The sequence below is a fragment of the Athene noctua genome, chromosome 17, assembly GCF_965140245.1.
Source record: "Athene noctua chromosome 17, bAthNoc1.hap1.1, whole genome shotgun sequence".
Lineage (NCBI taxonomy): Eukaryota > Metazoa > Chordata > Aves > Strigiformes > Strigidae > Athene > Athene noctua.
Window position 1 is genome coordinate 8,229,396 of NC_134053.1, and position 16,850 is coordinate 8,246,245.

The window sequence follows — 16,850 nt, forward strand, 5'->3', positions numbered from 1 at the left end:
TTTGTATATTCTGGAACAAGATTTGGCAATCTCTTTCCTGGAACCGAGAAGAGAGAATGGGCCTGGATCCACCAGTGTTCCCTGGAGAAGGGGATTTACTGGCCCTGACAGCAAAGGTAGCCAGGTCTGCTGACTCCCGGGTTGGGCAGAAACCCCAAGGCTGGATATGGAGACCTTTTGACTTCAGGGCCTGACTTCAGACGTTGTTTCTGTGTGAACCCCTAGGCTTTACATGACGTGCAAAGGGCAAAAATATCTGCTGGTCTGGGCTTGTTTGGGGGGAAGGCTCCAGCGCAGCATTTGGTCAGAAGACCAGTCTCACCTTCCGGCTGGGACTTCTGGATTGAAGTTAAGGTGCATCAGTAAATGTTGTTCACTGCAGTGATGTACTGTACATTTTGTATGTGGTTAAATTTTCCAGCAATTGCCTGTGCATAAGCACAGATGCACATCCAAAAATAGCAAGCTCTTGTGCTAAGTGAGGTCCCCAACTTGGAGGTCATAAACTCTAGTAAAAGAGCAATCGCTGGAAGGCCCTTTTAGTAGAGTAAATAGAAAGGAAACAAAGGAGGCAAGAACAGAAACCCCATTAGCCCCCTCCTGTTCTCTTCCTGAGGCTGCAAAGAGGTCTGCGTTTAGCAGCATAGAAAACAGCCCCACTGTCACCCTCAGTCAGTAAGGAGAAGCTGAGTTCAGTGTCCTGTGTTCCCAGAAAAAGCAAAGTCCTGTGAGCTGCATCCTCTGCTGAAGTGGAGAGGAACGGGACTGTGGAATAGGTTTTCTTGTCATGCGGCTGAGAAACTTGGCTCCTTCCCCATGAAGCATTTCCCCAGAAATGCTGTGAGGCTGAGGATGCCTCCCTCTGCCTTCCTCCTGCCGGCAGCAAGCAGCAGCCTTGGCTGCTGGGCTTTGGTCTTAATTCATGGCTGTTTGGAAAGTGCTTGAGATTCTTGGATGCAAGTGGCACTACAGGTGAATGCATTATTTGCTTGGCTTTGATCCAGCTATGACTGTATTCCCTGAATTAATTTTGCTAGTCGCTCAGTGATGAGACAAACCTTAAATCTGCAAACAAAACGGGGATAAAAAGCTAAATTTCTAAGTAGGGAATTTTGTAGGATTCAGTAAGGGGAAAACCAGAAATTTCCAGAGTAGTTATGTGGTGAAGTGAATCATATAAAACCAGCAGTGAATGCGCTGTGGGTACTGAGGGAAGCCTCTCCCTAAGGCATTAATGGAGGCCCAATCCCCATGTGAAGCCAGCTAGAATTTAAACCAAAATGGCCATTTACTGACTTTGAAAGCATCTTAAAAGTGAGTATTACATGCTGAGTCAGTAGTGCATTATTTGCTGGTGCTTTCAGGTGGTGGCATTCCCCTGCCACAGCTTCCCTTCTCCCTTATCAGGGGCCCATGTCACCTCATGCAGCATCGTGCATGTGTCTGCTGTCACGTTGCAGTTGCATCTGGCTTTATGAAGAAGTGCACATTCTTGGTGACTTCTGTTTCTAATGTTTTGCTGAGTATCAGTTAACAGATGTCATTTCCATTGCACTAGTTTCTGATTAGTTACTAAAGCTTAGCATTTTGATTTCTGTCTCAGCAACTTCCCAGCAAATAGGACAATGTGACCTTCTTTAAGTGGCATCTCGAACTGCTGCTTTAGAGTGTTATCTTAAAACTAAAAACCAAAGTGAGCATCTAAACACTAATTTGTATTCCTTCTTTTATCATTCATGGAGAATAATGCCAGACAATAATTTCCTCGCTCTTTCACTAGTTGCGGACTTGGCAAGCTGAGCTTTGTTGTGTTCTGCGCCTCTGAAACAGTATTGTTTGTTTTAATTTTGGGGTGGGGGTTGTATCTTTGGGAGTTTTGCAACTTGTTGTATATCTGCGTGCTTTAAGAGGAGCTTGCCAGCCACAGGGGACCCCTGTACAATGTGTACAGAGGTTGGATGCTGGCTAATTGTCTTTGAGCCTGGGTTGGAATAGGAAACAGCTGTATGTATTTTATCGTTGTAATTCAGATTTCAGTGTCTCTGTGACCCTGAAGTGTCAGTGCACCATCTCGCTTCACAGGGAAGGGTAACTTTTAAGCAGTGAGTGATTTGGAGTGGAATCAGCATGTTGCACACTGAGGCAGTCAATTCACTAATTAAACTAGAACTGGGGGAAGTAATCTAGAGCAATCAGCAGGGCATTTCATCCCAATTCCTAATTTTCTTTTTTGTTGGGCTTTAGTTTTTGAGAGACTAGAGAGCTAATGATTTTCATGAGCTCTTTTTCAGTATTGAAGGTGTGTGCGTTGACATGAGCGAGTTCTATGGCGAGCTCCATTCACGTAGGGTACAAATATCCATGATGTAATTGCTTGAGTCAGAAGCAAGGCATTTAGAAAAAGTGGGAAGAGGCATTTCAAAACATTTCTGTGGCTGAAGTTGACAAATTTTGCCATGGCAAACAGTGCTTTTAAGGTATCTCCTTATCTAATGTATTTACCTCACATAAAATAATTGGGATAGAGGTTCTGCAAAACATTCTAAGAGTTTTTACCCTTGAGCAGTTAATAAAAAGCCTTGGGGAAAAAAATTTAACTCTAGTGAAGTAATGTCATAGTGATTGGGCATATTTTTTCTTAAACTCTTTTTCTGTGTGGTGTGTGTAGGGGTAGAGGTTGATACATTGTCACCATCGGTGCCTCTTTCAGTCCTCAAAAGATGCCAGGGATAGCAGTAGTAATTCCCTTCTCTGATCACACTTCCTATGTTAATCATTACGACATGACATAGCCGCTTTTAAACTGTGCTTAGATTGTATGTTATAGTCCCGATTCAGGGCAGACACTTAACACTTAGAAGTATTCAACCTCTGTTATGTGTTGAGATCCCATTGATCTCGGCTTGTTTATTGAATGCATGGTAGGCTTTAGAAGTGCATTTCTCCATATGAATGCTGCTGTGAATCAGAGACTGTCAGGCCCAAGGGGGGTCTGATATGCTGTTTTCTGAGATCAGGGAAAAGAAAAAAAAAAAAAACAACAAAAAACCCACCTCTGTTTCAGCCGAACAGTTAAAGGTTTTCCTTCAGGATGATGATTTGTTCATGTGCTGTTGACGTATGGTTCTTGAATTAATATGAGGCAAACTCATTTTCATAACCAGTTCCAGCATCTCTGAAATTAATCAAACACATAGCCTGGAGAGTATTCATCCTAATCTAATCTAAAATTACTGTTTGCATTGTGCGTGCCTAATTATTCATCTTAAGTCATCTCTGGAAAGAACATGCTGTCTTGTTTGTGTTTTTAGTCAATATTTGTACTGCTTAATTCTTAAAAGTAGTCTCAAAGAACTTAAAGACCTTACTATTTTTTTTTATTTTTTTTTTTTTCCTCCTTTACAGAAGGACATGTCGCTAAAGCCTCAGGAGCGAAAAGAGAAATGGGAGAGGCATCCAGGAAAGAAACCAAGAGAATCTGAAAACTGTGTGTCTGCTGAGCCGAGTGAAAATGGCCATAACAATGATGCTGGGAGCTCTGAAAGAGAGGCAGAAAGAGGCAAAGAACGGATGAAGAAGAAACTCCCATTGAAGCTGTCCAAACAGGTAGGGAAATTATTTCTCATCTGAAGTGACTGTGTCATGGCATTGGCCACTGTGAAGTGTTGTCCTGCTGGTAGGTTGGGGTTGTTAATGAAACTGGCTTCTCTGGTAACTTGTGCTGGTGAACACAACGTCTCTTGCAAGACTTCTGGCCAAGTGCACAAAGCCTGTGTTGTGGGCAAGTTTCATAAACTAAAATGGAAGGCCAGGTGTACAGGGTGATGCAGGAAGGGAGGTGCAGAATTCCCGTCTATTCTGCAACAGTGGGGCAGTGCAGTAATTCACCCCATAGGTTTGGAGCTCTTACACATGGAAATCATTGATCGGATCATAGGCTTCTTTGGGGCAGATGTGCTTGTTAGTGTGCACCTGGGAGCTGCAGACATGGATATGTCCATCTCATGAATCAAGTCTATGTGCCCCCAAAACAGTATGTTGAGAAGGAGAGAATAGTCAAGCATTTTAGAAGTGGAAAGTCAGTTTGGAGGAAGTTGTGTGGTGGGGAGTCTTTTCCCTGCGTCCTTCTGAAACGTGGTAGAGCATTAATGAATCAAGAGTTGTGACGCTGGAGGGGACGATTGCGGAGACTCCCATCTGAACCACAGTGTGTCCAGAGCCGGGGAGGTGACAAAGAAGAGGCACTGTGCCTGGCAGGCTATTTATCACTTAGCTGCTGCTCCACAGGGAGGTTTGTTGGTGACTCAGTGCGCATTCATCGGTTTGAAATCCACGTGGCCCAGCAGCCTGTATCTATGAGCAAACGTTTTCCCAGTTGTCCGTTAGCATGGTGCCAAATGGCAGCCAGTGGGAAGACCAGTGTACTTGATCCTCTACTTGTTCTGAGCTAAGAAGTACAGTATGATGAAAAACTGTAATTCTCTGTGATGCAGAAAAAGAGCTGTTTAACCCAAGCACACCTTCTGTTCTGGGAAACTAGTTCCGAGTGTGTGCCAGAAACGAAAGTTTGAGTTGTCCAGTTACTGGAAGTGTTTTTTCAGACTTTCAGTATTTTAGGGTTTGAAAGGATCGTGAAGGTTATCTAATGTAACACTCTGCATAACTCCACCACACATTCTTTTGTGATTGTCTTGTAGCATATTCATTCGGAAGGGCTCATCACATTTTACGTTAGAAATTCTAATGGTCTGCTGGTGGCCCCACTCTTCTGATGGCTAATTGTTCTCATTAACAAATTAGCAGTCTTTTGTTTTCTTCCTTTTGATTTTTAAAAAAATAGTTGGAATAATTCAGTACAAATACCTTATGTAAAGATGTTAGTACTCTTATGCTTGCAAACATTTAGGTAGAAAATCATCTAGCAGTGTGCTCTAGCAAAATATTTGCTAGGTTTGTTTTCTTTTTATTCCCCAAAGTGATACGAAATATTTTGGTTTTAGACTCCTCGGTGTAGAGGTAGTTAAAATATATCAAGTTTCATGTTTGTTTTTGCTAGTAGTTGAGTTGATAGGGTTTCAATTCCCCTCTGGTTACAGGTGCAATGAGTTTTTGCACAAATTTTCACCCTGTGCAGATGAAAATTACTTTTTATTATGGGTGAATAGATGTACATTTTAGTTTCGATTAAAGTTTGAGTAACTGTGATCCTTGTCTTGGCATCCAAACCCACAAAATGCTAAGCATGTATTTCAGCAAAAGTCCTTGGCTTTGATTTAAAATGTTTAGAAGCAATAGTGCTGGATACTATTCCTGCCTGGTGCTTACACCAGGGTTGTGGCATTGTGCTTTGTCAGCTCCTCTGCCTTTGTAAAACTGCTGTTGTGTCAGGTTTTTTTATTTACTTGAAAGGGACCCAAACACCAATCTAGCGATCCTTGCAAAGTATACATAAAGCTGGCTCACTTTCCGTTCTGGTCCCCGGAGTAACCTTACAAATGCTCATGTTGATGCAACCCAGAGTGGGGCAGTTTGAGTATGGGAACAAGTTGCACCACAGGAGGTCATTAGGTCTCCGTTGCCACCAAAATCTCTCTAATGTGTAAGCCTGGCTCCGGTAAATACTGCCTTTCTACGGGTTAGAGAGTTGTTCCTTCAGGTCTAAAATTACACTGCAGGGAGTTCAGTGCGTTTCTGGTATTTGCACCGTTGTGGATGTGAGGGGCCACGCTCTGCTGGGCGGTGGGGAGGTCAACTCTTCCTGCTGCTGGGCTGTGCCAGCCCCTTACCTGCTGCAGGGGAGGAAAGGGTTGTTAATAGTGACATCGTCTACATGAAATTTAAAATTAAGCTTCAAGTAGTTGTAGCCTCTAGGGATTTCTTGATACTTCCTTAGAAACCTTTGGGGTAAGAGGTTTTGTTACACTGGCCAAACTACAGTTTCTGTAAATATATGTTGCTGCCTTAGTTTACCAAAAATTTAGAGTATTTGTATTTCAGCTCTGAAAAATGAGGACATTGCTACCTGTTTCTTCTGGCTAGTAGCTGGCTGCCATCAATGATTAAATAGGGTCTTTGCTGCCACATTCAGGAAAAGCTGAATTAATCTTTCATTGTTTAATCTGGTTTTTTTTTTTGGTTTTTTTTTTCTGTAAGTAACAAACTCCAAAAAGAGCGAAGAACTTGCACAGAGAGTATAAAATAAAACCTGTGATGAGTGACTCATTAATACATGGTGCCTCTTTAAGCAAGCCACACTTAGAATTAATCTTTTATTGAAAAGGGAGGTTTTTTAAATACCTTTTATTATTCTAGCTGATGTAGTTGTGAAAACCAGACAAATTTTCAGGTCTAAGGTTGATGAAAGTAGCAGCAAAATCTAAGCTAGATAAACTAGGATATTCTTAGTTCAAACTAATTATGCAAATGATATAGACAAGTTCAATAATTTTTCTTTAATAACCACAAAGTTCACACCTAGAATCCTGGCATTTCCTGCCAAGCTGTCTAGACAAATTGGCTGTAATATTAAGTTTCCTGGAATTTGGGGGTGATTTTTGCATCTCAGGGTTATTAAACATAGGTTTATACCTAATTTGGAAAGCTTACTGTAATTAATGCTAATTATATTGAGATGTTGCTTAGAAATTACTGTTCAATTTGAAGCTTTCCTTATACTCTCATCCCTTCTCTTCACAATGCTACTGAATTGTCATCTTTTCTACACAGCCTCCTCTAATAAATCAAATTGGGCATTATAATTATGGCATTCTGCTAATCCTTGTAGAGAGGTGCAAAGTGGTAAGCTGATTTGAGTGCCAGGTTGTCTGCTTTGTTTAGAAAATTAGATTAATACTTCACTCCTTTTGACAGAGTAGTCAGATTCCTATTTGTTCCTGAATATTTGGTTCTTCTGTACCTCGGGGTATGGGGAGAGGGTTGTGAGAGCCAATCTGTCCTTTCTAGCCTATTGCTCTGTGTATAAAAGTCATTCAAACACATTTATCTCCTGCTGTAACCAAGTAGAGGGAAAATAGGGCATTTCAAATAGTCATAGATCCTTTGGCCAGAGATTTGTCAGGATTTGGGGCTGTTCTCAATGCATGTGCGCAGGGAAAGCTGATGACTTGAAACTGCTACTCTGCGATGGGAATCAACAAAACCTCTCACAGTCATCAGGAGTATGTCAAGGAGTGAGAAAGTGATTAAAGTTCTGACATATTTTAGTGTAGCCAGAGTGGCCTGTAGTAAAGCTTGCACCTTTGTAAGTGTGTAGTTGCCTCCAGCATGGGAACATTTGTTGGAAAGTGAGTCATTCCCTTTTTTAAAAGCCATGTTCAAGACTAATGCGGTGATTTGTGGAAGGGAATCCCCAGCACAGCTGAGACAGTACCGCTGGGGGAGAGGAGCCCATCACCTCTTTAAAGAATTCCTCTATGGTTGGATGTATAGTTCACTGTAAGATGAACATAGAAGCAAGACATACAGAGAAGGTGAAAACGCTTAGTTCGAGTTACACTTCCTTGTGTTGTCCTAAGTCATTCTTCTGGTTTTCAGAGAGTCACCCTTTGAACTTTGAATCTGTCTTTCATTAGCCTTAGTTGAGCTGTTTTTCTCTTTTCTGGATTCAGTTTTGGAGTTGGTTATTCCTCTGAATGTCTGAGCTGTCTGGGGTCACCCTGGATGTAGAACAGTGGGTTTTCTTCTGAGCTTCAGGACCCATTGTCATTTCTGTATGTAGCCTAAAAATGAGCTGACCTCCTGAAAAGAGTTGGGGCTAACAGGAAAGAGTTGCCGATATTTCAAGTTGACTTAACCTCAAGCTCTGTGGTTAGTCAGCTTGGGAGCATCACGGTGTGTTGAATATGTTTAGATGTTAAATGCGGCTGTAATAACACTCTGTTCTGCAAATAGTCATTTGTCACGAAGATGAGTGTCTTACACCTCCTCCTTCCTTTTCTCACCCACTGTTTAAATCACCCAAGATGGGGAAGAGTCTCAAAGAAGCTGAGGAGAACAGGGTGGTGTAGCACGTATTTAGTGCTCATAAATAGCGTGCTGGGTTTGGAGCATGGGAGGAAAGGGCAAGAAAGCTAGCGCTGTCATGTTGCTCTGGAGGTGTGACATCTCTGTGACTTCAGCAGAGCTCCCTGGAGGGAGGGAAAGCAGAGTTAATTCCTGTGTCTCATTCACCCCCGGCCTTTGTCAAACTGCTGAGTGTTATTGATGATTAATGTATATTATTGCTGTGGCTCTTGCTGGACTGGAACTGCTAAATTACATTAACATGTTTGATTACCTATTCATGTGATTTTTCTGTGATGCTCATCAGCTCGTTATCCAACATTCATTGATGAATATAACACCCTCCCTGTGACCCCCCCACCCCCCGCACCTACACCAGAAGAACACTGCTCTGTGTTACTGCTGATCTGAGCTAAAGGTGATACACTAAGTAATTTTCCATCCCGGATGCACATTGGCTCTTCTGATGTCTAGGTGAAAAATGATAGCTTGTCTTCAAACCAGTTACATACCCTTGGCCCCATTTGGTGGGTGGTGGTGGTGCTGAAAGGCTATGGGGCTTTTCCCAAGGTAGAAAGCAACAATTCCTACTCATCCCACTGATGAAATAACTTGTGTGGGAAACTTCCTTTGGCTTGTGCTGATGGTTGGGCAGCAGGAGTATGTAGCTGCTTGACTTTCATTTCTATTTTTCCGGCTAATGATAATTGGGAAATTGAAAACTTGGATGTGCTTTTGAAGCCACTAGTGAGCTGAAGGCAGAGCGTTTGCTCAGTGATGCAGAGTTTGGAGACTGACGTTTGTAGCTGAGGTTCAGCAGCCATGTAGGATAGTGAGTCCAAACAATAACCTTTGGAGTCTTTGTCTGTGGGCCAGAGAACAGGTATGGATATGTCTGTACTTCCATGTCTTAATAATGTAGCTTTTGGAAGCTCAGTTGTGTGTAAGAGGGTCTAAATACAACAGTAACTTATTCTGTTACTTTCAGTATCTCAGGCTATTAAAAGAATTCTAGGCAGCCAATTTACACACACCAGAGAGGAAAAAAAAAAAAAAAAAAAAAAAAAAAAAAAGGAAAGGTTGCCTTTAATGTGGGTTTTGGGGATTGGTTTGGTTTGGTGTGTGCTGCTTTGGTGTTTGCATTTCACTGCTTTTGAACACTGAAATTATACAAACGGGTTTCATTTTGTTTCTAATTCATGTTACCCTTTTTCTTAGCAGATATTGTTATTTAAATGTTCTTTGAAACTAAACAACAAAGCAAAAGGGAAAAAAAAAAAAAGGCCATTTTCTTTTAATCAGGAAAATGTTGCTTCATGTATTGCTTAAAACCAGGATCCATTTCTACCTTTGTAAGTACAAGAGTCTGGACATGAAAGCTCTGTACCAATTAGTTTTAAGCATGCACTTATGATTGCTAGGAGAGTTGGGCTGTTGACACAGAGCACGTTATCTGTGTGAAGCTTCTCTACCACTGACTCCAGCCAGGCTGTCTGGAAACGCGGGGAGGTGGCTTCGGTTGGTGCTTTGGTTCTCTTCAGCTTGAGCCAAGGGCGGCGGCGGGTTCCGGCGAGGCGTGCGGCTCCGATTCAGCAAGGCCTTCTCCAGCACGTGCTCGCTTCTGAACATGTGAACAGTCTCGCTGCCTTCAAAGCTCTTAATGAGGTTGTAGTGCCGGGGCCTGGTCCGGGGGGATTTTGGAGGAGGTCCTTATTTCCAGCTGAGTAGGGCCGTACGGCACAGACACAGATGGCCTTGCCTTGCTCTCTCCCGCTAATCTGCAAGTGCAGAGACTTCACAGCTGCCTGGGAAACCACTGGGGAGTAACGGTGCAAAGTACTGAAATGGGCAATACAGTATTTAGTCATTAGGTTTGCTAATCCAAGGCCTAAAATCAGCCTCATTTCAATCAATAGCAATCTGTTTGCACTGTCAGGAACTAATTTAAAAATCTGCTTTAAGTCCTGGCTAGGCACTTAGTATTCTGTTTTCTGCATAAAAGTAGAGGGGAAGCAGTGGGCATAACACAGCAGTGGCAGGAGGAGGAAAAATCCTTTGTAAATAAATACTGGGTGTTTATTTCCCAAATGAAACCCTGCTATTACAAAGAAGTGCTGTTGTTTTTGCTAAATTTATCCAAGAATTCATCAAGATTCTTGGAAGTGGCTGCAGAGCCCACTCTGCAGCAGAGGGGGAATTTTGCAGTGTGTTTGGTTTCTTTTCTTTAAAGTGCTGTACAAACACTAGACAATTAAGGTTTGATTCTAGACGTGACACAGGTAACTTCATCGTGGGATTGCAGCCATCTTTTGAGAACTACAGCACAGCTTCCATAACTGATCTCTGTAGCATCCTGTGGTTCAGGAGGAGTAGTGCAAAATAGTACCATAGAACCACTGGGAACTATGGCAGGATAAAGTTGTTTAAGCTGGAAAAATGTGTCTCAAAACCCTCTGTAGTTGTGGTAGGAAAATGTAAATTGAGGAGACCATATTTTTTAGAATTGGGATGGGGGAATCCAAACGTTTTTAGACAATCCTGAAGTATGAACTGAAGCATATGCTGGATTTTACTACACTGCAAATACTGTTTTCTGAATGGAGTCATGTAAAGTGTGTTTTGGCTGCTGGAAGTGTTGTATGTAGGAGAACGTGGCTTTGTGTTTTTCACTGATGTAGTGAAATACTTATTCACTTGTCTGGACAGGTGGGTTTCTCTTTTTTAGCTGACCCTCACTTGCCAATATTGCTGCTCCATGTGCCCTACTTGTCCCTGCTCTGGTAGGACTCCCCTGATCCTCCCAGAGAGGCTCAGCCGCCTCTGAGCGCAGGTCCTTGCCATGTCCCAGCCCAGGAGTGCAGCTGGGGGATGCTGGCTCTGTGCTGGGTTGGGCAGGGCTTGCTCACCTGCACTAGCACCCTACTGCCAGGGGCTTTGCTCTTGCTTGGGTGGGGACTGCTCGGGGGTGGCAGAGCCAAGCAGAGTTTGGGTGGCAGTGGGGATAGCGATGCACTGTCTTGCCATGTGTGCTCTGCTCCCTGCTTTGTATTTAAGGATCATAATGCTGTTACGATGGTATCGACCGTCAGAACAGGACCCTGAGGCTTTGCCTGCAGCATTGGCTTCCACCTCCTTTGTCTCTGCTTTTCTGCTTCTCCAGAATTACCGTCTGTCCCCACTCACCTCTCCCACTTAACAGCACTTGGGCAACAGCAATCTGTTCAGGCCTCCAGATGGCTGCTGGCATTTCTAACGTGTTAGAGAAGGTCTAGAGAGCACAGCGATTAAAATACTAGGTGCTACCAGAGCTTTCTCTGCGTTGGGACTTCTTACACTACCTCTAGTGGAGCTGAACCACAACGTCTTCAGGGGCCTTCTGTCTCCATATCTGTCCCCATTTGAGAAGATGTGATAGCTACAAACCCAGTGAAGTGTGGCCAGACCTTGGTAAATCGGGATGTGCACAGGCATTTTGTAAACGGAGCAATCCGGAAGGAGCTGCTCAGAGCAGCTCTCATCTCACAAGATTTGTCCCTAGCAAACAGGGAAGTCTTGACTTGATATTCTTGGTGTTTTCAAAGTTTAAAAAGGTCAGAAAATTGAAGTGATAGGAAGATAGTTAGGTCACGCTGCTACAGTGTAAGAAAGCTATGTTGTATGCATGTGAAGAATCAAACCACTTATAAAACCATGTTTTAAAACTCCTGTAGGTCATCTTTAACTTCTCCATCTGCAGTTAGATGACTGATAAGGACTTTAGGTCACATTTGCTTAAACACAGCCTTAGAGAAGAGTAGAAAAAAGGAAAAAAGCGATCTTCTCACTGATATTCAGTAAGTAGCAGTGAATGAATCTCATTACAATGGCTTCTTTTGAAAGGGAGAAATAAAAGGAAATTTCATTGCTAACAACTTATGTGGCATCAGACGCTATAAAAAAGGTTGTTGTTGGTCATTGGTTACATTGTTATGAAAGAAGAGCTAAATGGTTTGTAATTTAGAGAAGGGGATTTAATTACAAGAAGTAATTTACAGGAAGCTATAACCACTTGTATCTTTTTCTCTGTTGAATTTAATTGGTGGACACAATGCACAAAGTCTTCTTTCTTTTCCTTCTTCCCTCCTCTTTTTTTTTTTTTTTTAATTTGTATATTTGCTTTTGGAGAAGAGAAGGCACCAAGATAAAGCACTTGTGTTGTGTCTCGTGATTTTAGCAAATTGAAGAATGGAGAAAGACAGTACTGTTTGAATGGTGCTCTGTCTCCAGCTAGTCCTGCTGGTGTGTGCTGTTTGAAGAGATTTAGAGCCTTGTCTGGAGGTTTTTATTGTACATCTCTTCATGATGGTGAGATAGGGCACGTTCTGGGGGTCCTGTGAGCTGTGTAGAGCCCCTTTTCCTGGGTGTAATGCAGATGCTGCAGAAGAGGCTAGGACCTAGAAGCAGCTGAAGCAGCCATGGTGTTTTTGCATGTTTTTCTGGTTTGCACAAGAAGTGTCTGAAGTGTTATTCCATCTTGATTTAAGCACTAGCTGCCTAATATTTTCACTAGCTTTGCACAAGGGTTTGGGATCTGTTACCTAATTGTAGCCCCTGTTCTTAAGGGGCTCATAACCAAATGTCTGTGGTTAAATGCAAAGCCTTTGAATGGCAGCAGGTAGAGTATGGTTCCTTGCTATCATCCCTGTAATTTTGGGGATGATCACAGGTATTTTTTTGGTGTGTGTGAAACAAGAGTAGTAGATGTAAATGGACAATATTCTTCCTCTAGTACGCTTATCACTATAATAACTAAACCATCTGTGCAGCTCCAGTCTAAATCTGAGCTGATTTAAAACAAACATAAGAATGACATCCCAATGTCACTTGTGGTTGAGGCAGAATAAATATCTTTTTCATGAGATACTGTCACTTTCAACATGAAGAACTGGTCTTTGCTGACTTCTGGCCATGGATTTCTGTTTCTTCAAGAGACTGCTGGGATCGGTGCACCAGGAGCTGTAGCAGAATTGCTTTGGCAGTTGCCAGTCTTTGCCTGAAGTCATTTAATGGCACTGGTCCAGCTCACTTGGCTTTCCTCGTGGAAGCGTATCAAAGATGATGCTGTTTTTCACCTCTCAGTTGCTCTCGCCTCACAAACTGCAGCCTTGGGCAGTGTTACCCACATCCCTCGACCTCTTCTCAGTGTGGATTCTTAGGGGAGCTAATTTTCATACTTCTGCATGATGGATGGTTTACACAAGCTGTTGAGAATATACACAGATTGAGTAAGCATGTCTTTGGTTTGAAGACAACTCTTAGGTAAAATAAGCACTTATTTTTTCCCCTTTAGTCCTTCAAGCAAAGTTATTACTAGTTCCTCAGGTGAATGCCATTGCACTATTTATTTGGCAATGTCAGTCCATGAAACCCATGCTGTTTTCTCTAACGTTTTGTCTAAAAGAAACTGAAGAATTAAATAAAGCCAGTAGGGTTTTGTGATAGATTTAAAGCTCTTCCAAGCTTACTGTTTGAGGGAGTCCTAAGGCGTAGTCTGGTATGTATGTATCTTTTAACTCAGGAGTTGAAATATGCCCTGTCTGTATGTAGGTTTTTTCAGCTGTTAGGACTGTAAATGGATTCTAAAATTTTTCTGAAGTTGAGCCTTGAACTTAGTTTTTTCTTTTTTTTAAAGCTGAGCAAGGATATTCTGAATGTTAAATTTAGGAATTATACATATAATCTCTTATTATCATTATATGCAAAAGGCTGGTTTTTTTCTTCTTCTTTTTTCTTTTCCTGGTAGCTTCCTCAATTTTGTTTCTTTGCAGTTGGAGTTGTTGAGATTACAAAGCAAAGAATTATTTAGGTAGCTTCTGGATTCTGCAAGTTCATATCTAAAGTCAATTATGTAAATATTTGCAGGTTTTTAAATTTAAAACCAAATCTTTTGTCTTCACCCTTCCTTCCACATTCTATTTTCTTCTCGTTAAAGGTTTTGATTTTGGCACTAGGGAAAGGAGGAGAGGCTTTTTTTTTTTTTTTTTTTTTTTTTTTCCCTTCAGCTGCAGATCCAGTGCAAGTTAAAGTTGAAGACTAGTAATAGGTTTCATTTTGCACTCTCTAATGTTTCCTCTTATAGCCCTGCTCGACTCATTGACACTGAATAGTAAAAACAAGGAAAAAAACCTTCTCCAGGGGAAACCTTATCCACTGGAATAGTATTGCTAAAAGAATCCAAGGACGAGGTAATGGATCAAGTAGTGGATGCTGTCCAGGGCAGCTAGAATAACAGTGCTGTGATGAATAGCCCTCTGATGCTGTAATATTGCAGCCTCCTGAAAGGTGGTGCTGGATCTCATAAAGTTGTCTTTCTGTTGGTTCTCAAAACTTTCAAGTGACCGTAGGGCAGTATTTTGTAATTTAACATGACAGCTATTGGCTGTAGTGTGAGCCATAGGTATCTTTTTGGAGTTAGTGTTTCAGTTCTTTAGGGTGGAAGATGGAAATAATTCAGCTGGTCAGATAGGTGTGCTGTGGAGTACATCTGCATTTTTAACATGAAAAAAATAGATGTACTTTCCAGTTATTTTTCAGATCATATGGAGCAATTTCAGTGGATAAAGGTGTAAATGGGGATGACACAAAGGAAAAAAGTCATATTACAAGTGTTGCCTGAATTGAGATTTTTCGAACTTGCTCCCCATTTGTACGTGTGCTCTTTTTCTTCCAGGTGCATACTGCCAAAACCAATAATATAAAAATAAAAAAGTTATTCTTTGCTTACCACATAGGAAATAATCCCTGCAGAGAACAAATGTCTAGATCCACAAAACCCGAACCCCATTCTGAAGAGCTGAATTCAGTGTTTCCCACCACGCGTCCGTGCTCCCCTGGAAGAGGGGCTGGCGGTACAGTCCTGAGTGTTACTGGGGAACGTGGTGGAGTAATGGCTGCGTGCCATTTCAGATTGCTTCCCCCTTTTCGTCTCTTGCTTTCCTTGCGACTAGCTCATTTTGTTCATAAAGCAGCTTGTAATTGAGTGTTTGACAAAGAAGTGTTTACAAGCAGTGTTTCTTGTGCATAACTGCCTAGCTGAGGGGAATAACAATTTGGGTCTGAATTTCAGCCCTCCTTTGTCACTGTCGTATCATCGTTGGTGGTGGTGCTGTCTCTGCTTAAAGAGAAAGATGGATTAAAATTGTTTTAGGGTATGGCACCAGAGTGGGAATCCATGCTCTTTGTAGAAGCTTGTTACTGTTCCTTGCAGCACACGCTCATTCTTTGTTCACGTCTTGGTTTTGGACCACACCAAGGTGTGTGCTAATTACCATGTGTGGTGACTTCTCGCTTTTTAGAGGTGGAGTCTGCTAATTCAGGGGGAATTTTACTCCAGTCATATAAAATGTAAAACTTGGAGTATTGCCAGCTTTTAAGCCTTTTCTCTAGCCATCGTGTGGGGTGAGATGCTGTAGACTGTCGCTGTCCTAATCTGGGAACATGATTGGAGTTCAGTCTTCACATGTTGAAACCTATAGTGCAGATGGGACCTGTGTTAGCAAAATAAAAGTCTCATTTAGCTATCGCTCAGAAAGAAAAGGACTCTAGGATCAAGCTTTTTAGTTCAGGCAGCATGTGGGTGTTTCAATTGTCCATGCCAAAACCCTTCTGCAAATTATGCCAACTGGGCAGGGTGTGGAGAGAACAGAAGCAATGAAGTTATGCATGAGTAAGGAACAGCTCAGGCTTTATTTAGACCCATTATATGTCATTTGCAAAGGGTACTCTTTCTTTTTTTGGGGTGGGGGTGGCGGGGGCATGTCTTTTAAAGGGGCTGCTCATTCTGTGGTTGCAGGAATTACCATGTTTAATCAGAAGTGATGGGAATTGATGCACAGCGAATAAGCAAAGACAGTCCCAAGAATCATCAACTAATAGCTGGAGGCACCCGGAGCTCCCATTCGACTCCGAGTTGTGGGGCTGAATAGGGCAGTTCCCATTAACGTCAGTGCCAGTCTGTGACTAAAACCCGCACGTAGAGATGAAAAGAAATCACAACATATGAAGCAGAAGTCATGCAGTCAGGCATGAGTAAGAGTGGTACTCAGCCATTTTGGGCAGTGATATTAACTCCTTCCCTGCTGCAGCTTGAGTGCAAGCAGGAAGTGATTTCCGTAGCAAGTCTACTAATACCAGGTTTGCTTTTCTGGGTATAGTCATTACTTAACGGCTGATACTGCTCTGTTGACCAAAAATAGATAAAACAGCGACAGTTTTACTGACAAACCAGGAATAGGTTAACGCAATGTCTACACTGCTAGGGGCATCTCTGAATTAGTGCTATTGCTCATTAAGGTGCTCTGACCATAGCAGTGTACTGAATTGTTAAATTCTTGTATAAAGACCACACGACACTCTCATCCAGACTGCCTTTTATTTGTCCTCATGCAAAATAGCTTTGGAGGTATTTTGCTGAGACATCTTCCCAATCCCTTTAGCCTTATTCTGAATCATCCTCATGCATTGAGCAGCTTGGTAAATAAGCAGTATGTTTTTATATGCCTGTACAAATGCTGGTCTCTTACAGTCCTTTGCAGCTAGATATTCCCTCCCTGTTTACCTGACTTGTCAAGAGCAGAGGGAGAAGAAAAATGTCTTTGTGACAGCTTTTTTTTTTTTTTCTTACAGTGAAGCAAAGGAATAAAGGGATTATTTTTTTTTCCCCAGACAGTCTACCCACAGCAGCAGCACCAGGGACCTCTAGTAAATTGATCAAGGGACACATTTGACCTTAGGGCTGCTTGTTAGAGAACATTGTTATAGGCACGTTGTAATAGCAGATGTAATAAAGT

The 16,850-nt window shown here is 42.1% G+C and overlaps 1 protein-coding gene across 11 annotated transcripts in view; it reads left to right on the top strand.

Moving 5' to 3' along the window:
• Positions 1 to 16,850, top strand: part of FBRSL1 (fibrosin like 1) — a 550,917-nt gene that overhangs the window by 145,449 nt on the left and 388,618 nt on the right. For all 11 annotated transcript variants that reach the window (XM_074920676.1, XM_074920683.1, XM_074920677.1 and 8 more), the window contains exon 2: positions 3,406 to 3,606. In XM_074920676.1, the coding sequence (XP_074776777.1) occupies positions 3,406 to 3,606 (201 nt within the window). The remainder of the gene's footprint in view (positions 1 to 3,405; positions 3,607 to 16,850) is intronic.